This window comes from Neolamprologus brichardi, chromosome 12 (assembly GCF_056152115.1).
Source record: "Neolamprologus brichardi isolate AB-2024 chromosome 12, ASM5615211v1, whole genome shotgun sequence".
Taxonomy (NCBI): Eukaryota; Metazoa; Chordata; class Actinopteri; order Cichliformes; family Cichlidae; genus Neolamprologus; species Neolamprologus brichardi.
This window is the reverse complement of record NC_142115.1, coordinates 12,979,807-12,999,499: the sequence shown is the minus strand read 5'-3', so window position 1 is coordinate 12,999,499 and position 19,693 is coordinate 12,979,807. Positions and strand designations below refer to the sequence as shown.

At 44.4% G+C, this 19,693-nt stretch overlaps 1 protein-coding gene across 1 annotated transcript in view; it reads right to left on the bottom strand.

Moving 5' to 3' along the window:
• The window catches only part of hmcn2 (hemicentin 2), a 45,502-nt gene that overhangs the window by 16,545 nt on the left and 9,264 nt on the right, over positions 1 to 19,693 (bottom strand). Inside the window, exons 11-43 of the mRNA XM_087849018.1 lie at positions 19,513 to 19,654; positions 19,062 to 19,189; positions 17,711 to 17,824; positions 17,460 to 17,618; positions 17,168 to 17,362; positions 16,089 to 16,184; positions 15,838 to 15,965; positions 15,593 to 15,737; positions 14,779 to 14,891; positions 13,168 to 13,327; positions 12,918 to 13,077; positions 9,956 to 10,083; positions 9,199 to 9,450; positions 8,129 to 8,212; positions 6,138 to 6,329; positions 5,914 to 6,044; positions 5,596 to 5,740; positions 5,317 to 5,443; positions 5,064 to 5,221; positions 4,304 to 4,582; positions 4,086 to 4,228; positions 3,315 to 3,465; positions 2,996 to 3,214; positions 2,796 to 2,909; positions 2,499 to 2,686; positions 2,303 to 2,399; positions 2,066 to 2,227; positions 1,829 to 1,942; positions 1,438 to 1,634; positions 1,053 to 1,134; positions 833 to 964; positions 597 to 740; positions 358 to 517 (exon numbers count right to left, since the gene is read on the bottom strand). Of these exons, the coding sequence (XP_087705144.1) occupies positions 358 to 517; positions 597 to 740; positions 833 to 964; positions 1,053 to 1,134; positions 1,438 to 1,634; positions 1,829 to 1,942; positions 2,066 to 2,227; positions 2,303 to 2,399; positions 2,499 to 2,686; positions 2,796 to 2,909; positions 2,996 to 3,214; positions 3,315 to 3,465; positions 4,086 to 4,228; positions 4,304 to 4,582; positions 5,064 to 5,221; positions 5,317 to 5,443; positions 5,596 to 5,740; positions 5,914 to 6,044; positions 6,138 to 6,329; positions 8,129 to 8,212; positions 9,199 to 9,450; positions 9,956 to 10,083; positions 12,918 to 13,077; positions 13,168 to 13,327; positions 14,779 to 14,891; positions 15,593 to 15,737; positions 15,838 to 15,965; positions 16,089 to 16,184; positions 17,168 to 17,362; positions 17,460 to 17,618; positions 17,711 to 17,824; positions 19,062 to 19,189; positions 19,513 to 19,654 (4,939 nt within the window). The remainder of the gene's footprint in view (positions 1 to 357; positions 518 to 596; positions 741 to 832; positions 965 to 1,052; positions 1,135 to 1,437; positions 1,635 to 1,828; positions 1,943 to 2,065; positions 2,228 to 2,302; positions 2,400 to 2,498; positions 2,687 to 2,795; positions 2,910 to 2,995; positions 3,215 to 3,314; positions 3,466 to 4,085; positions 4,229 to 4,303; positions 4,583 to 5,063; positions 5,222 to 5,316; positions 5,444 to 5,595; positions 5,741 to 5,913; positions 6,045 to 6,137; positions 6,330 to 8,128; positions 8,213 to 9,198; positions 9,451 to 9,955; positions 10,084 to 12,917; positions 13,078 to 13,167; positions 13,328 to 14,778; positions 14,892 to 15,592; positions 15,738 to 15,837; positions 15,966 to 16,088; positions 16,185 to 17,167; positions 17,363 to 17,459; positions 17,619 to 17,710; positions 17,825 to 19,061; positions 19,190 to 19,512; positions 19,655 to 19,693) is intronic.

Here is a 19,693-nt window from a genome sequence, read left to right as displayed (position 1 = left end):
TCACATCCATTTTTCTCTATTATTTGTCCACATCTGAACCTCGGTGTGATTCTTTCATTATCACCCACATCCCACAGTTTTCTCACAGTCGCATGCACATACATAAACACAGTCGATTGCTGTCTGATGACCACATAAGCTGGCGAACAGCTGTGAAGCAGCTGCTTGTACAGTTTTTCATGATCTAACTGGGCAAGACACTATAAACCATTTGTTCATCGTGCACATCATTCTCTGTGTTTCTGATTAACGGTGACACTTTCCCAAACCCTTAATGAAGGCTGCTCATCGATTCAAATATTTACCATTGTTATGATTACTTCACACTTGACAGAGCAGGGCCTGAGAATGACTTACGCAATGTGACGGGCATCCGATCCCTGCAGAGTCACTCCGTCTTTCAGCCAGCTGAGGCGAGGTGTGGGGCTTCCATTTGCTCTGCACTCCAGGGTCAGCTCCTCTCCTCTGGGTGCACTCACTTCAGATGGGAGGTCAGAGTCCAGGATGGTTGGGGAGACTGAGCAGGGCAGAGATTATTGTTAAACACTTCTTGGAATCATTTCTCTCATAACTCATGCTTTAAGAAACCTTGTTACCCTGCACGGTGACTGTGTAGTCTTTTCGTGTTTCTCCCTCGCTGTTCTTGGCCACACACGTGTATGTTCCAGCGTGAGACAGGCTGAGAGGCCCCAGCTCCAGCCTGGTGCCTCGAACAGACCACTGCCACTGCAGGCTGCTTTCTGAAAACCACACAGATCCACTTAATCTAGCTGTGACACCCTTTGGCACGTCTGCATATCGCCACATTTCCATGTCACTCCCTCCCACTTACCAATAGGAGTTCCATCTTTAAGCCAAGAGATGCTGGGAATGGGTACTCCTGTGGCCTCACACAGCAGAGCCACGTGGGAGCCCAGGCTATAATTTAGAGACTCTCGAAGAGGTCCATTCAGGACAGGTGGAACTGTCAATATATATTTATGAGAATTTAGTCCATTAAAGACATTTGTCTATAGCGATTTTGTTCCAAAATACTACAGAGTGATTTTTACCATGAACCGTCAGCCTAAAGGTTCTGTCCGCCTGTCCAGCCACATTGGACACTTTGCAAGTGTACGTGCCACTATCTCCCATCTAGTAACCACAAAGGAAAAAATTGTGAGTTGTGTTTTCTTTACAAGTTATAATCCAAGGAGATTCATGATTTTTTATTTTTTTTTTGGAACACCGGCTTCAAATGCATTCAGATGGGTGATCTCAGCTCCAGCCTGTTAGAATTAGTCAGAATTATCTCAGGGGTTTTAAATGCACCAGATAAAGGAACAGTGAGTGCAGTGAAAATATGTATACATTACACATCAGCACGCTGTTGAAAACCCCTTAAAATCCTTTTTTATGTTTTGTTTGCAGTCATAAAAAATGTCTGACGAGTCTGACCTGGACTCCTATTATCTCCAGCTGGTACTGATCCATTTTTAGTCCGTTCCCTGCAGCCAACTGGAGCCCATTCTTGTACCACGTGACTTCAGGCTCGGGGAAGCCGTGGGCTTCGCATCGGAGGGTGACTGAGGAGCCAACCTGAGGGGTCACCGAGTCCGACTCAGCATCGTGCCGGGGCTTCAGGGTGGGCACGACTGTTGGTTTGCACATTTAGAGAGGACATGATCTCAGTTTGATTCATTCAGAATTCGAATGAGTCACTCCTGAACTCTTCTCAGTCACAGCTGGCTTGAGATAAACAGATTTTTTTTGCCAGGCAGTGTTTTGGGATTTGATCATCTGTATATGTGGCTGAATTGTGCAGATGGGTCACAGTGTGTTTGCTCACCATAAACACTGAGGAGAATACTCTTCTGGTCCTGCCCTGCTGAGTTGGTGGCTGTGCAAACATATTGCCCTGCATCTTCTAGTCTGGCCCGGAGCAACTGTAGCATCTGGCCACCTATTACATATATAGGCAATATATCAAATAATGATATGAAATATCAGTGCAAGAATTAGATTCTACCCAATATAATGCTTCTGATTGAAGGATTTGGGTATTGAAGATGGCCCAGAGGCTAACCTGGCAGAATGTGAATGCTGGTGCTGAAATGGAGGACTTGCCCATCTTTGGTCCAGGTAATCTCTGGAGGAGGGTATGCTTGGACGTCACACAGCAAAGACACCATGTGGCCCTCAGTCACACTAACCTCCTCCTCTTTAGGGCCTGTTATTCTAGGAGGGACTGCAAGAAGAGAAGAGAGTTGCATATCACAGTATCACAGTAAAGACTTTTTTGTTTTGTTTTGGGTTTTTTTACCTTGCACTGTCAGACTGAAGAGCTTCTCAATTGTTCCGACCTTGTTCTCCGCTACACACGAATACCCAGCCATGTCTGAAACCTGGACACTGAGAAGCTGTAAGTTAGGACACAAGCGTTATTCTTCACTACAGAACGTTACGGTCGGATCTGTCTATTTGCTGGCAACGGTGCACAAAGGTCAGCGATAACTAACTTGAAGCTGAGTCCCATCCTCACTGATGTGGTGCTGTGAGTCCGTGTGCACCGGCTGCCCTTCCCGCAGCCAGGAGACGACTGGAGCTGGGTGTCCAATCACGTCGCAGTGTAGAACCACGGTGCTGTTAACCACTGCTCCTATCTCCTCCATAAACTCCTTTGATGCTCCAGTAATAACAGGAGGGACTATGGAAGTTAAACACAACTGAAATTATTAAGTTACATCTCTATAATCACAGATTTTATTATGCAAACATTTTAATTACAACAAACTTAGGTATATGTACTCACTTACCTAGAATCTCCAGATCAAAGTGCATGCGATCCTCCCCTGCCTCATTAACGGCCTGACACGTATACCTTCCAGTATCCTCCTTCTGCACTCGGGCAATTTGTAGCACTTGTCCCCCTGTCATACATTAAAAATGACTCCTCAGTTACATATAACAACTGCAGTAGTGGTTTTACATGAGGTTTTACAGAGTTTTCCCTGACCTGGAAGAAGCACCGCTCCATCTGCAGAGGTTAACTTTTTGCCGTCTTTATACCAGCTGAGCTTGGGAGGGGGAATGGCATTGCTCTCACAGGACAGGCTGATTTGATGGCCTAGCACAACTTCCCGCTTCTCCACCACGTTCTCATCATTAACGTCGTCTTCGTGTCCCAAACTCCAGGATGCTTCCCTGTTATTCACCCGGTGGAAAATCGGAGGGACTAGAGAGACAGTGGCACATTAGAGCCGGATTGCTTTCTATACAAAGGTTTAAAATGAAGTGTTTTTCTAGCTGCTATACACTGAATTAACCGAACACACCTTGAATAGTTACACGAAAGTGTCTCTTGTCCTCTCCTGCAGAGTTGGTGACCACACAGGTGTACTGACCCTCGTGGGACAGCATGGCATTCTCTATGTGCAGGAAGTGGCCGCTCTCTTTAATGCCAGCATGGATGTTTCCAGTCAGCAGCTAAAACACAAAGAAAATACACAGTTAATGTGAAGTATTGCTCGCAGGAATCGGTGGGTTGATGAATAAATAAAACAGACTGTCTGATACTTTGTTCAAAAGTGCTCTTTAAGCTCGATGGAGCCTCCTTAAGATTTGTTGCCTCTTTGAACTACTGTGTCAAGAAAATATTTAGCAGATCTTTAAATGTGGCTTAAAAACACCCAAGACATACAGAGCTTCCACCCACACTCAGAAAGAAAATCATATTTTACATCATCTTTAATCCAATTCCTACTTCTTATATTGTAGGCCCTGCAGAATATTCATACACGCGCACTCGCATACTGAACAGAATAAAGGACACAGCACATCAAAACACAGTAGGTCAAGAAAAAAACAAAAAAAGAAATCGCACAGTGTTTTATGTCTTGAGGTTTAATCACTGGATTCTTCCTCTATGTCTATAATTAACTGGCTTACTCATCACACTAAATAAGGCGAGTGGAGGTGGGTTGTGCAAGAGGGTTGCTGTAATTCATACCAGTTGCCAATAGAGGCTGGCAGAGGTTAGAATTTGTTCCATCGAAAACACATTTTGATTTTAGGAAGCACAGCTTTTAACGGTGACACACACGGACCTGTCCGTCTTTGAACCACTGGACTTTGGGCTCGGGGAAACCTTTGGCGAGGCAGGACAGAGTTAAGCTCCCGTTGATCCGCACTTTCTGTTCCTGACCACCGAATGTCAGGGAGGTAGAGTCTCCTTCTATCTGCGGTGGGACTAAAGAGATGAAAACATTAAAAATCAAATCTCTCTTTGAGTTTTCACCTTGTTAGAGATGCATATGTGTCTTACCCAGAACACTGAGTGAATAGTGCTTGATGGCAGTGCCAGCTGGATTTGTAGCCCTGCAAGTGTAGAGGCCGCTGCTGTCTCCCTGTGCCGAACCCAGCCGCAGGGCCAGCCCACCACGGGTGTATGTCAGCTGAGGAGTGGATACGATGGGGTGATTGTCCTTGAGCCAGGTGATGCTGGGTGTGGGTAAGCCCTCGACGTTGCAGGGGAGGATTGCAGGGAAACCCAGCACCACTGACACCTCTGATGTCTCAGTAGTCCCCTTAATAGTGGGAGGGGCTGGAGTAAAAAACAGAGAACACGTTTATGTTTAACAGCCAAATCAATTTTTACTGGCACACAGTACAGCATAAACACAGCAACAGGCGAATGCTTTGCTTTTGTGTAGGAAACCTTCTAAAAGAGAAATGCAGCGTGTGGTACTCTGGGCTATTACTGCACCTGACAGAGAAATGTCCCCTTAAAGAGAATTCAATATGTGCACATCCACATGGCTAAATACAATGTTAACGTATGTTACTATAGAGGCTGGGCATTCACATGAATTATATATGATGCCTCGCAATTCTCTTTCTCAGAGTGTTGCCATAACAGCAGCAATTTAGGGAAAAATGTCAGAGTAATATCCTGAATCTATACAACTGTTTTGTTTTTTGTTTTGTTTTTTCATAGGTGTTAAATCAATAACTGCTGTTGAATTCAGGTGAGTGTAGTTGGAGGTTTACATTTTGTAAAAAAAAAAAAAAATGTTCAAAACAACCTTGGACGTTGAGTCTAAATTGGCGCGTCTGAGTTCCTGCGTCGTTACTGGCCAGACACCGGTAAAGACCCTGGTCTCTCGGTCTTACTGACTTCACCTTCAGCACCTGGCCATCTTCCAGAAACTCCACATGAGGGTCTCCGTTGCGGGACAGAACCCTGGAGAAAGAACGGAAAGGATGATCGAATCAATTCAGTGAATCCTGCATTCTGTGTACGCTGCTGAATGTCACGTCGATAAAAGAGATTCGTACTCTCCGTCGCGGCTCCATTCCACTCTTGGCGCTGGCTTTCCACTAACCCGACACTGAAACTCCACCTCCTGGCCCAGTACCACAGTTAACTCCTGCATTCGAGACGTTCCTGAGATCACAGGTGGTGCTGGCAAAAAACACCACATACTCAATGACTAGTTTGCATTAAGAATGAATGCTGAATGTGTATCTTATCACAGATTCCCAAACTGGTCTTTCTTGCCGCCCTATACCTTCCTCTTAAATATCCATGTGAAAGCAGGTTTATAATGAGCTCACCTTGCACCACTATGTTATATTGTCTTTGGGTCTCTCCAGCTGAGTTTTGAGCTGTGCAGACAAACTGTCCTGCATGTTCAGGCTGAACTCTGTAGATTCTGAGCAGCCTATTTCCATTCTCAAGATACACCCCAGGGCTGTCCACCTGCACACACAGAATTCAGCTTGAGTGCATCCACACTGTTTAAATGTTATTGAAATAATTGCCACTTGGTGGCATTGTACCGCTAGAGATGGACAAGGTAGCATTTACAGTAAAAACATGTAACCTGGCTTTTAGATTTTTCTGTAAATGGGAATCCAGGATGACACACTCACAGCTTTGCCATCTTTAGTCCAGGTGATTGTTGGAGAGGGGATCCCAAAGGCGTCACATCCCAGCGTGAGAGGCTGCTTCAAGGTGACAGTGAGGTTCAGCGGTTGGCCATTATCTTGAATTTCAGGGGGAACTAAGACAGCACAGAAAGAAAGGTTTATGGACCATCGTTATGTGTAAAATATACTTTTAACAGCAGGAAAATAGCCATGAGATAAGTTCTCACCATTCACTTTTAGCCTGGTCTTTCTCTCCACAGAGCCTGCCTCATTAACTGCCACACACTTGAAGTCCCCACTGTGGCTGGCAGACGCTGCGCTAATTACAAGAGCTCCATCCCTCGCCACGGAAAAGTCGGGCTGTTCGGGGTGTATCTCCAGGCCATTCTTGAACCAGCGTACTTTGGGATTAGGCGAACCTGCAGGTGCAGCGACAAGAAAAGCGAGTGAGGTTAAAATGAGCTTTATTGATCATATCGGACAGAAAGAAGAGTTACTTCCATCTCTCTTCTTCTGTGCAGGATAACTTAACGGGCAAGCAGCCCAGACTACAAAAAAGCCAGCTCTCTACATTTATCAGACAGCAGGACAGCAGGGAGTGGATGCCAAAATGGTTAGAGTCCTTGTCGCCTGCAGGCTTAAGATTTCAAGGTCAAAGTCACATAAAAAAAAGTAAAACACTGCATAGAGGAGTGACGGAGGATTTAATATTTAAAATGCAGACATAAAGATTTATTGCTAAACACTGGGATGAGAGTGAGTAGAGAGAGTAAGAGCAGTAAGAAAGATAGTGGCTGAACAAGTGGTTCAAAGACACTGGCGTGTTTCCTCGGGAGCCTTAAAAACACATGTGTTTGGTGGATTATTGGGTGGAAATAGAGCTAGAAATGCCCGACAGAAGAAAACTGGATCAGGGACAAGGTGGAGAATTTTAAAAAGCTTTGTAACCCCCCAAAAATCCCCACAACAGATTCCCTAACAGACTAACAGAGCAGCACAGAGCCACACTCCCTCGATTTACAGAGGTGTCACATATACAAACACCACTTGAAAAATCAACCGCAGCACCCTTCCTTCTCCATCCCCCAAAAAGCAGGAGAAGACGCAACACAACCAAAGGTGACGTCACTGTCTGTTTCCTCTCAGAACACGTGTTTACAGTTAAAAAGCTCTGAAGCAAATTCATTATCTCATTGCTGCGGGAAATGCATACAGATGTTGTGTTTTAGATGTTAACAGATCTCATTAGCAGGCTCTGAATTTATTTACCGGGGCTGACGAAGTCTGAGATTATCTCTTCCATGTGTTTCTCCAATAATTACCTCTATCAAATGCAATGTGCTTGTTGGTGAATTAATAATTTCCTTCTGGCAGAGACTGTGCTTTTTACCCCTTGTGCAGATAGATCTCAAAGAAAACAAAAGGACCAAAGAAAGTGGGGATCCTCGTTTGGTGCTGCAGGCTGACTGCCTCTCTGGCCCGTCAAGAGCATCAAGCATTTCTGTATTTCTGTGCTTGGTACTGTCAACCCGTCCGTATGACTCAGAAGAAAGGTGAGGCCAGCGAGGCTTCGTCTTTCTCTTCCTGTGCTTCACGGCGCACCTCAGACATCTCTGTCCTTTATCTGCCAGAAGCAGCCTGTAATTAGGATTCCGCTCCCAGCAGGTCCGACACACAGGAAAGCAGATGTGGCTCACAGAGGCAGGAGGCAGACTGATGTTCCAGCTGTTGCTCCACATTATACGCAGTGCTCACCTCCTCTCATTGAGCTGGTTACCATGGCACAGCTCCACACAAACAATACCTGTTTGCGCGGCCTGCCACTGAGTAGCCATCAGTCCAGACGGAGACGCGACACCGACGCTTGCCGCGTTTTGATAAAACAGCAGGTCCTCCACATCCCTACAGAATGTCTCTCGTTCGCAAATGGATGTTGGGAAATAGAGACAATGGCATGCCTCCGGGTGCTGCAGTGAAAAGAAGCTTCTCCTTTTAAGATGGCAACTAGGAGTCTGTGGTGACAGTGAAACATTCTTTTGATTGTGCACAAAAACACATCACTGTCCTACATACAACATTGATTTCCCTCTTTTTTTTCTCCTTGCTGTGTTACAGAAACAAACCTGAAAGATGTCAGAGTTCAGTTTTAGGCTCCCCAAAACTTGAATTACACCTTTTTAGTGTGTCCATGCTGACTCATCTGTGAATCCTTCCATACCTTTAGCAGGGCAAGGGATGATGACCTTGCTGTTTGCCACTTTCTCCATGATAACATCTCCAGGTTCGGCAAAGGACGGGGCCTCTGTGAGTACAGAAAAATATGTTAAGTGCTAGTTCAAAGTGCAAGGGCAGCTAATAAATAAGAGGTGCAATGACAATTAGTTTTTAGGTTTCGGAGTAAGAAGAAGCCTCAATTGGATCTAAACATGATTTGAAAAACCGAACAGATTCTCCCCAATGACCAGAGCGTGCATCATGCTTTGACAGCCTGAGCCAGGCTGACCTCTTTTTCTTATCTCTTTAATCAGACAGTCATATTGAGATCGAGATCGTTTTTTAAGAGAGAGACCCCAAAAAAGGCAACACAAAGTGACAGGACCACACAAACGGCACATGTAAGTCAAACTGAAACCAACAAGTCAAGCGTGAAATAGAGAGAATCAAAGCAATTACAGGGGTTGCTGCAAAAAGAAACAACAGCTGTTAAAGCCTGAACATCTGTAAGAAGAATGGGAAAATCCAGTTTTTTTGCTTTTAAAAGATGAGTTTTGGTTTAGGAGAGGTTAGAATGTCCCTGTGCGCTTGATCCCCTTGATGTTGAAAATGAGTAAATGATTAAGTAGGGAAGCTGGGAAAGCATCAAAGGCAGACTGCAGATGAGTAAGAGCGCGTGTCAGAGAGGAACAAGGGCATGGAAATATAAAAGGGGACTGATCGGGAAGAATAATATTATTTATATATCACGTAAATAACAACAAGAAAGCTTGATTCAGTACAAATGGACACGAGTCTGAGTTCTTAACCCGAAGTCATCTCCCTTTGTGAATGTTTGTCAGAAGGTCAAATAGCTCACTGTTTGGCAGTTTGTACGGTCAATGTGCGCCTAAAGTGAATGTGCCTCTAAACGCTGAGAGGGCCGAAAACAGATGCATCATTAGTGAAGCTTGACCAGTGACCAGTGATAGTGAATAGTTATTCAGATATATCATAGAAAACAACCATGAGTCACAATTTAATAGTTCTGCAAGTGAACAAGCAGGTCTGAGGAATTGAACTCGTGACATTCACCAAGAATTTCCAGCTTGATCTCCAAGGTCTCCTGTCCTGCACTGTTCGAGGCCACACACCGGTAGGCGCCCTGGTCGGCGTGGCTGACCTGCTGGATCCTCAGGGGTGTAACATTCTTGTCCCCAACAGGTGATCCATTGCGAAACCAGCTGATCTCAGGGCTCGGCTCTCCCTGCGCTATACATGGTAGAGTCACTGTTTGGCCGAGCAGGGCTTTCAGGAGGGAGGGTGCTGGCAGAATCCTGGGTTTAGCTGAGGACAAAACAAATATCCTAAATATTAGATGCACATAGTTTCGAACATTGACACAAACTTTATCATATTCAAGTTACAGGCTGTCCATGCTGTAGCTCTGAATAATCTCCAGTTCCTTTTTCCTGCTAAATTTATGAAGAAATAACAAAGGGATGGCCCACAACTACCGATAACCAACTGATTTCGCATCAACTGTCAAACCTGAAATGAAAAAAACATAGAGAACTGTGCATAAAAACGAATGAAATTCCCCACCTGTTAATGCAATATTGAAGCTCTTAAAAAAACGACAGCAGCTTTCAGCCCATCATAAAACTGTAACTTGAGTATGTCATGGTAAATGGCTTTAAAGTAGCAAAAATCTATGTGCAAAAATATTTGGAACTGTATTCATACACACGTCTCACATATAAGTGATATATTCACACAGAGACTTAAAGATATTGGCTGAACAAACAAGTTTCCATACACTTCAACTTTTACTGAAACCCTGTTGAGTTACCTTGAATGTGTAAATTGTAGCTTAGGGACGCGTTGCCTGCTGGGTTTTCCGCAGTGCAGGTGTACAGTTTACTATCAATCAGGCGCACATCAGTGATCTTCAGAGAGCCTGAAGGCAAAACAGTGAACCTGGGGAGTGGTTAGGGGTCAAGGACAAAGACATGGAGAAAACTTTATGAGTCACTGAAGATCTACAGCCACTGTGTTCTGATAAAATGGGTGTGTATGTTTTCTTTTTCTCTCCTATATCTCCTATATTTTGAAGCATGCATATAAACCACCTCCTGCGGGCCAGAACTCCTTTAAAGCTGACTGAGGAAAAGTGGAAAACTGTTCAGTGTTCAGATGAATCAAGACTTTAACTTCTTTTTTGGAGAAAATGGACACCAAAATCTCTGCAGCGAAGAAGAGAGGGAGCGTCTGTCTTGTTATCAGCACTCATTTCAAAATCCTGCAGGGAGTGCAATAGCAAAAGTGGCAGCTTGCACATCTGCAAAGCTAGAAAGATTCCAGAGAAACTTTGTACCAGGTGATGTCTTTTTGAGGGATGGTCTTGCACATTTCAGCAAAACAATGCTAAACTGCACACTGCATCTATTACAATGACGTCATAGCAGAAGAGTCTGGGTGTTAAACTGTGGTTCAAAACATTTACCAACTGGAAACATCTGGCATCATGAAGTGAAAAACATGACAAAGAAGATCTAGGACTGCTGAGCAGCTAGAATCCTATATAAGAATGGGACAACATTCCGACAAGTCCCACAGCTGGTCTCTTCAGCTCCCAGATGTTTATGGACTGCTGTTAAAAGAAGAGGGAATGCTACACAGTAGTAAACATGGCCCTGCCCCAATTTTTCTAGATTTGTTGCCGCCATCAAATTCAGAATTAGCTCATATTTTTTCAGAGTTTAAACATTTGATATCTTCTTCTGTGCTGTATTGTAAATAAAATGTGGGTTTATGAGAGATGCAAATCATTACGTTCTGTTTGACATTTTATACAGCGTCCAAACTTTTTTTTTTTTGACAGGTAACCATAAATTGAATTATGCTGTCAAACACTTAGTGGTTCTTATTCAATTATGTTGTTTTGTTGAAATGGAAAAAGAAAATGTGTGAGGTTAGAGTTCGTAAAGAGCAAGCAATAGCCGGAGTCTGGACCTCATCCAGAGCTAAGTACTCCCGCAATGAGTTGCTGTTTTCACATTTACGATTGTCTGGGATAATTACTATGTGAAAGGGTCAGCAGTGTTTGACCTGATAATATCACCATGGGAAAGGTTGTAGGTTCAAAAAGATCAATGCGGATTTTTCTGTTTGCGTGTGCAGCTATTGTGCGTTTACGACCGCGGGGTCAGAAAATAAAGATAAAGTGAAAATCAAAAGGTTGACTTAATGGTGGAGCTCGAATGAAAGGTCGCACAGGTCTCCAAAGTCAAAGCGTCATCCTTCCTGGGACCAACTAGGTTCAAAGCAACGGACAGATGGTGGACATCACATACACTCCAGTACACAACCTCAGCTCCAAAGGCAAGCCTTGCCCCCCCCCCAAAAAAAAAAAAAGGCAGAAGCAATTGTAGGTTAAAGGAGTTAAATGTGGGTCAGCAACTCTAAAGGAGGGTGTGGTAACGTGAAATGCTACAGAAGCTATCCAGCTGTGCAAATGTATAACATACAGCAATGTAAACACACCTCTGCGATTTATCTTTGATAAGTGTGTCTGCTAAGCAACCAAATTCTAACAATAACACGCCTGTCTAAGTGGAAACGGGCTAGAAGCACAAAGAGCTCTGTATTTTAGACGCACATATGGTGTAATGTCTTTCACCCACCCCCCACCTCCCCAAACAGCCGTAGGAGAGACGACAGCATCCAGCTCGAAAACCGAAAGGCATCCTCTGCAGTGGTTAATCTGAGCTCAGGCTACAGCGGTGCTGCTCCGCGTGACATGAACCGCCCCTCGCGCTCATCCATCACTCCCCACATTGGTGTCATCTGTGTACACAGTGCGACTGGCCAAAGACTAACTGGGACAAATTGGCCTCATCAGGATCAGGTCTCCTGTGACCAAATCTTCTGACTCAGTATTGAAAAAAGGAAAGAGAAAAACAGAAAACTCCCTGCCTGGTACTAGTCTAAATACATGGATATGAGATAAATATCATCTCCCACTGTTTAAGTTATTTTAAAAATCAGCACCCCTCGGTTATTTCCTCCGAACCTCAGAGTGTAGCTTAAAAATGTTCCTTTACAGAGCCCGCTCCTTTCATAGGTCCCTGCGTATGCAAAGCATGACGCTGGGTTTGTTCACAGGGATGTGTTATTCTCATCAGACAGGACTAGTAAAGAGTCAGCATGTTGTTTTACTGCCGAAACACCGCGGGGAATCTGAACATCAGACACACACAACCTGTATCTCTTCCACTGTCAGTTCACTTTCCGCCCCTCTTCCTCCCTCCAACGCCACCCCCCACCGTTTCCTTCTTCCTGACCCCACACAAGTCATACTGTATCTGAGTCACAACGGCTTTCAACTCCCTCTGTCATTCTTCTATCTGCACTAAATGATTCGGCCTGGTGTCTGGCCCAAAGAGTCTGCCTGTCATCCATCCAGCTCGTGTCTCGGGGCAGCCTGCCTGCCTGTCTGCGCCCAGAGTGACCACACATGAAAGCCAGGAATCAGGCAACCACGTGGGACCAGATGTTCTACCTCGGTTTAGCCAACTGGTGATGCCCGCACACAGCTCTCTAGTCTCTGCTGCCTCTGCCTGCCCGCTCTTCCAGAGGCATTACGACATGTTAGCAGAAGCTTTGAACAACAGCCAGAGCTCTTTGTAAAAGCTGACTCAGGTGTTAGTTAAGTCAGAGGTAAAGTATGGTTAGTGCTTTTGGATTATGTCAGCTTATATTTGAGACATTTAACTGCATGATTGTCGGGGTGAGGTAAGGCTTCCTCTTACCCAGCTGTGACGGGGGGGATGGGATGCCCGTTTCGGCTCCACGTGACTAACGGGGAAGGACTCCCTTCAGCCTCACACGGGAGAACAACCTCTGCCCCCACCTCTGCAGCCATGTTTACTGTGTTGTCGTGACCAGTCACGCCCATTATCTTTGGCACAGCTTGAACACAACAAAAGAACTTGTTAGACGACCACACAGGCACTTCCTTTACAATTCCAAACGCAAACTGTTTGCCTCCGTTCGCCTTACTATTGACACTCAGCTGGATCTCGCGACTAGCATAGCCCACAGGACTGGTGGCAGTGCAGATGTAGATGCCTGCATCTTCGGCGGAGGGGTTGGGGATGTGGAGGTGTCCCTCAGAGTCAGACTGAAGAGCGGAGCTGTCCTTGGGCAGGGGCTGCCTCCCCTGGCAGAATAAGATCAGACAGAACATATTATATTAGAAAAGTCCTCCACACAGGCGTGCGCATGGATACTAAGATTAGTTCAAGGTTTACAACCCAACCTTTGATGTCTAATGGAATTACTGGCCGCCCCTTTGGATTGCTCTCTATCTGCAGCGTGCACACACAAGAACCGGGCCGCTGCGCATCGACTCGCTCTGAACATTAAAGCGCTTTAACAGATACACTTTTATCTGACAACAAGGTAAATTTACTTGACTCTAGAGTAACATTTTGAAAATGTTAGGGGAAAGGCCGGGTGGAATATAAATCCGGCTCAGTTCAGCAACATGTAGACAACAACAGCATGCTGACCTCATACAGGGTAGTAGTAGTACAGGGTATGTAATAGTGGCAGGGTATTTCATCGGCCATGCTTTTGTTGCCTTTAAAGAAAAGATGATATCACTGCAGTTAGTAATTTCAGTGGTGGAAGAGAAACAGATGCATTAACAGTATACAAACTGCCGCTTCTGCTTCACTACACGTCAAAGATAAATGTACACTTTTTACCAGGCAATATTTATCTCACAGCTTTAGCAACATTACAAATTATTAATCAGTTATATTGCAGCGGCTGTCAAAGGCAACGCTGCAGTACCGCACAAGCTGTAATAAGATCTGTTTTTGCATCCTGGATGGATCGAGAGCGTCGGCTTAGCACCGCCTGGTTGCACATAAACTTTTGTGTTTTCTTCTCGTGATATGATGAAGTGTTGTACTAGGAGGGGATGCGGGAAAGTCTTGAAATAGATTCCTAAGGTACAATAAAAACAGAGTGATTTGCACCAGTCAAGCAGCAATATAGTAAAGTTGCCATGGTTACTTCCCTCCCTGGTCAGGTTAATCAAGTCTTGATTGCAGTGGAAACTGTTTTTGTTGGTGGTGTTATGTTTTGTTCTGTTTTTTTTTTTTGTGTTCTGACAAATCAAAGAAAAGGCCAGGAGGGGAAAAAAAGAAAACTGTTTGAATAAGATAAAAAAAATGTAATTGTATTTATGTAAATGTAATCACAGTAAGTGAAGGCGATTTGAAGTGCTACAGATGTTTGTGTAAAATAAAAAAAATATCCCGAGTAACTCAGTGAGCCTCAAAATGAATTCAGAATTAAAAACCTTTTTCATTATCAGTCATTTCACACTGATTTGATTCTGGTTTTATTAATATCGTTATGCTTGTATTGACTGGCACGGTCCAAGATTGCACTCTTAAGGATAATCTAGATCCCATCACCGCTGGGTATTGATTTTTGCTGCTGCCTGATTGTGATAATTATTTCCAAAGTGCTAATAATGACTCATTGTAAGCTGGACTGATACAAAGGGTTGACCTTGGACTAGACGGTGCTGTGGAAGAACGAGCCAGTTAGTCACGCTTGATTTACTGAGCTGAAGCCGAAGGTTGCGAGTGTTACCTTGGACCAGACAACATCTGGTTTGGGAACGCCGGTGGCTTCGCATGATAGCCTGATGGCTACACCCTCGTTGGCTATGTAGTGGTACGGACCAGCGCTGATCTCTGGGGGCACTGTGGAAGAATAAGGTCATAAAACACAGCTGTCTGACTGAGCGTGAAGAAGCGATCTGCTGCTGCATTACCACCGGCCTCAGCTGACCAGCAGCATCGGCGTTTGAGGCATTTCTTCATTACAAACTGATGATGAACCGTGATCCTGGCTGTCTGTCATTACATGCTCATGACCCCATTTATCAAAGCATGCAATAAAGCAGGCCCTCTCTCTGTGATGACAACAGGTGGTCGATTCATTCAAAAATTGTTTTCCATGCTGAGTTGGCACATTTTTGGCTTAATTGTCCAATTATATGGCCTGTGGTTGCAAACTTTGCACTGAGAAAGTGTATTCAGTGAGCGAAAGGGTCTGCTTTTAGATTAGGTTCATATATTTTCTTGCTGATATTTTATTAGTGCACATTAAATATGACGATAGAACCAGATGTAGGAGATGTAAGTTTAGTTTAGCTTGGATTATGGAAGCTTAGTATAAAGACTTGAAGAAAGTGGGAAACAACTAACCTGGCTGTGCCAAAAATGTAAATTACACACACAAATTTGGGATTTTTCAGCGGGTCATTTACTACAATAATTTGAGTCAGTTACTTTCTGGAGTATCTCCAAGACTATAAGCCTGTCTTAGCTGCTTGTGCTTATTGTTTGCTGGCTTTGATTTTATTGGTAATGTGAGTGTTACTATTCCTTTACGCTCCTACCGTGAACCTCCAGGCTGACTGTGATGTTCGCGGAGCCTGCCACATTAACCGCAGTGCACACATAAATCCCAGTGTCCTCTGGGATGGCTCTTTCGATGTACAAACTGCCATCGCTCCTCAAGAACATCCTTCTGTTCAGATGGAACTGTGCAAATGAAAAAAGTAAAAATATCCCTGTCATACACAAACACAGATATGATCCATGGGAGAGGCAGGTTTGAGTTTGATGTTTTTACCAGCCTTACAGGTTTTCCATTCTTGGACCAGTGTCTTTCTGGAAGAGGAATTCCATCCAACAACATGCAAGGAATACTAAGTGACTGACCGCTCCCGGTGGTGATCACTGGGGCAACTTGGGCCAATAGAGGTGGCTCTGCAAGAAAAAGGATTTGAAATGATTACTAAACAACAAGAGCAGGAATATATGTCTTAAAGCCACAGTGTCCTACTGTGTGTTTCTGCTACATGCATATATATGATCACAAAAAGAGCCTACCCAGTCCAGTGACACTAACTCTGGCCTCAGATTTGATGGTTCCAAACTGGTTCTTGGCCTCGCAGATGTATAGACCTTCATCATCCAGCCAGACACCTACAGTCAAACACACATAATTGAAAAATGCACCCCGCTGCACATTACAATACATCTGAGAGTAGCAGCATCATCACACTTACCAAGAAAGAAAACAGTCTATCTAAAAAAACAAAATAAGTTCATGCTAATAGCAGCTAAGACCCCTACTCAGTAACAACTGGTATTATTGGCCTGACAGTGCTGCAATTAGGAGCTAAAAATAGAAAATAACAGGATTAATGGGTTTGGCTCAGCTGCTATCCTGCTGTCCCACTCAGTAAATTCTCTTGAGATCACATCTTGGAAGATCAACATATGTTTCAATTCTTCTGTTCTTGCAAATATTGAAGGATGCATTAAAGATAAAGATAAAAGATAAAGCATTAAAGGTAACCCGTGAGGAGCACGATTCAAGGAGATAGTGGCGTTTGAGCACTACGCAATATGAACAGAGACACTGCAGGTAAAAAAAATAAAATAAAGCCATCTGTAGCAGATGGAGCCAATCAGGTCAGAGGGCAGCCGCAAATGGAAACAGTGACAGAAACGGCCCATGTAAATATGTCTGTTCCTGTCCAATATTATATTTCACACTATAAACATTTAGTCTCAGGAGCACAAAGCATCACGGTATGTGGCTAAGAATAGTCATGTTTCAGGCTGGAATATCTTCCAGAGTTCACAGCTTTGATCCCCCTGCCCTGATGAGGACAAAGACAGACGCCTTCTCTTGCCAAATAATTAACAGCATTTTAAGGAGAGTCTTTTCACAGAGCAGAGATAATGCTTTTAGCAGGATGGATATTCGAGAGGCATCGGTTTACTGTAACTTTACCAATGGCAATGACATCCCGTCTCTCCCGCCTCTTAAGAAAATGTTAGCTGGATTTAATATGATACTCTTCTATATATACTTGCACAATTTGAGTCAAGCCAGTTCAAGCAGGGAAACCGTGAGGCTGCCGCACAGCACACAAAAGCTCTTTGCTGTGATAACTCACTCTGGATTAGAAGATGTCCGTTCTCCAGCTGCATTGTTTTACTGTGGCTGTCTGAACGCATGAGAATCTGTCTGCCATCCTGTCTGCGCCAGGTCACCGTCGGCTGCGGGAATCCCCGGGCAGTGCAGGGGAGGGTGATATTCTCCCCGACATTGGCTGTCACGTCAGCCGGTGCCTCGGAAAACAATGGACCCGCTGTGGAAGGAAGAGTGGTGCCAGATGGATGTTTTTTCCTTTGTATAAATGTGAGAGAAATACAAGTTTTATGTGGAAAACTGTAGTGTGGCCTCACCTCCAACCACCAGACTAACAGTGCCAGAGGAGGTTCCAGCAGAGCTGCTCGCCACACAGCTGTACTGACCAGCGTCGACCTCCTGCACGCCACGAATGTGCAGCGTCCCGCGATGTACGTCCTGCTCAACAAAAGGGGCAGAGCCCACCTCGAGCTCACCTGGAAGTACGAGCAATATAAGCGTGTCGTCCTCTAACAGAGACATCTCCACAGTCCTTTTAATAAAAGCACTGTGTATGGCGTTAACTCACCTTTGAACCAGTGGACAAGAGGGGACGGAAAGCCTGTGGCCTGACACTCGAGAGTTGCATCACCACCAACAGTCACTAGCACAACCTGCTGTGCCACTGTTATTCTTGGTGCCTCTGCAGAACAAAAAAATCAGTGGGATGAACTTTTTATTCCAGGGATGTCCAACTCATTTTACATCATAGGCCTCGGGACTTTGATTTTAAACGGACCAGTGAAAATCCCCTTTCTATCAGTGCAAAGGAGTTTAACTGCACATTTAATCCCTGCGATGTCTCAATGTAAGAAAAAGAAGTGGAATTTCAAAGGTGCGTCTCAGTTTTTCCACGTGATAAAGAAACGTTGCTATAGTAAAATAAAGAAATCTGTCAGCACGGCTCTGTGGACTTAAACTGTAACAAATAAATGTGTAAAGTTACAGAAGTACTGATAGTTCGTGGGCCAGATTCTCCTGTAGTTTTAAAGTGGGGCATTTTTGTTGTTCTATTTTATGCATTTATTTATTTAATTGTTTAATTGCAATTTCTATTTCTGCATTACTTTGGTTTAGTATGAATGGCTGTTGGGGAGGTCTATCAGTAGGACAAGCTTACAGTTTAAAGTCCAAAAATTATGCTCTCCTTCACATTTTCTAAAGACGTCTAGTGGGCCGGATTGGAGTTTTTGCTGGGCCAATTCTGCCCCCCGGGCCTTATGTTAGGCCCCCCTGTTTTTAGTTTATAGCAATGAACCGGTCTTTCATGCAGCGCTACTGTACGTAAACAGTAATGTGCTGTTTGTTTATACCAGCAAGGGCATGAGAAAAACCCTGATGTGAATCTAAAAATGATGCTTATACTTTAGACCCAGGCAGCTGAGCTGAAAGGATGAGATGATCTACTGTGTTATAAGGTTTTCCCTGATTTGATAGATCAGTGTTGTTAAAAATGACATTCAGAGACAAGTGCGTATAATACCAGCAAGCCCCAGGAAAATGCTGCCATAATCCATCAGTGTTACGGTTTCTGTCAAGCACTAACTGACAGCCGTGAGTGAAACTTCAGGCCCACAACTGTCAGCGCTCACCAAACAAGGAGAGAAACATCACGTCGTGTGAGACAGAGCTGTATGCGTTCGCTTGCTGTATACTCTGCTCTATCCTGCTGTATATCATTAAAAGAAATGCGCCTTAAAAACAGTCAACACGGGCAAAAATGCTTCGTGTCACTGGAAGTTAAAAATGAAGTCAGAAGAGAAGCAATTATTCAGAACAGAAACTTTAACAACTCCGAATGACGAAAGGCTAATTCCAGCAACAATATATCTTCGCGCTGGCATCCTCAACCAGACATCTGTCGGGATGTGTTGACTTACCCGCATAACTAAGTGACACAGACTGAGAGGCAGTCCCAGCCTCGTTGCTTGCCAGACATGTGTAGTTCCCAGCATCCTCTGGGAGGGCCCCTTTAATGGTTAGGACTCCATGCTGGTTCAGACTGAACCTGTAGCGTACAGTGGACAGGATTCATGTTTGTTGATACTTTTGTTGATTACAAGCGCAGATGTAAAACAGAGATCCATCTCTCTGAATCTTTATGCTGCTGTTTGGTGTCACGGGAGAAATTTGTGTGTGTGCGAATGTATATTTCACTGCTGACATATAAAATACTTGTGGTTTGGAAAAAAAAAGACGTTTTGACACGAGTAGATGTAAATTTCCAAAGCGATGCAAACAAGATGAAGCGATGGCGCATGTAGGTCAAGTGGAACGTAATGACTCTCTGAGTCCTTTGTGCCAGAGGTGGGCTGAGAGTTCCCCTCTTACCTCGGCCGATTAGTTAGGAACACGTTGCCTTGGCTCCAGAAGAGCCGGGGAGGGGGGGAGCCGGACGCCGAGCAGACCAGGCGGATCTCATCGCCTTGGGAGAAAGCCAGGGACTGCGGGTGCACTACCACAGAAGGAGCCTCTGCAGTTGAAATCAAAGGAAGGCAAAAAATTAAAAAAA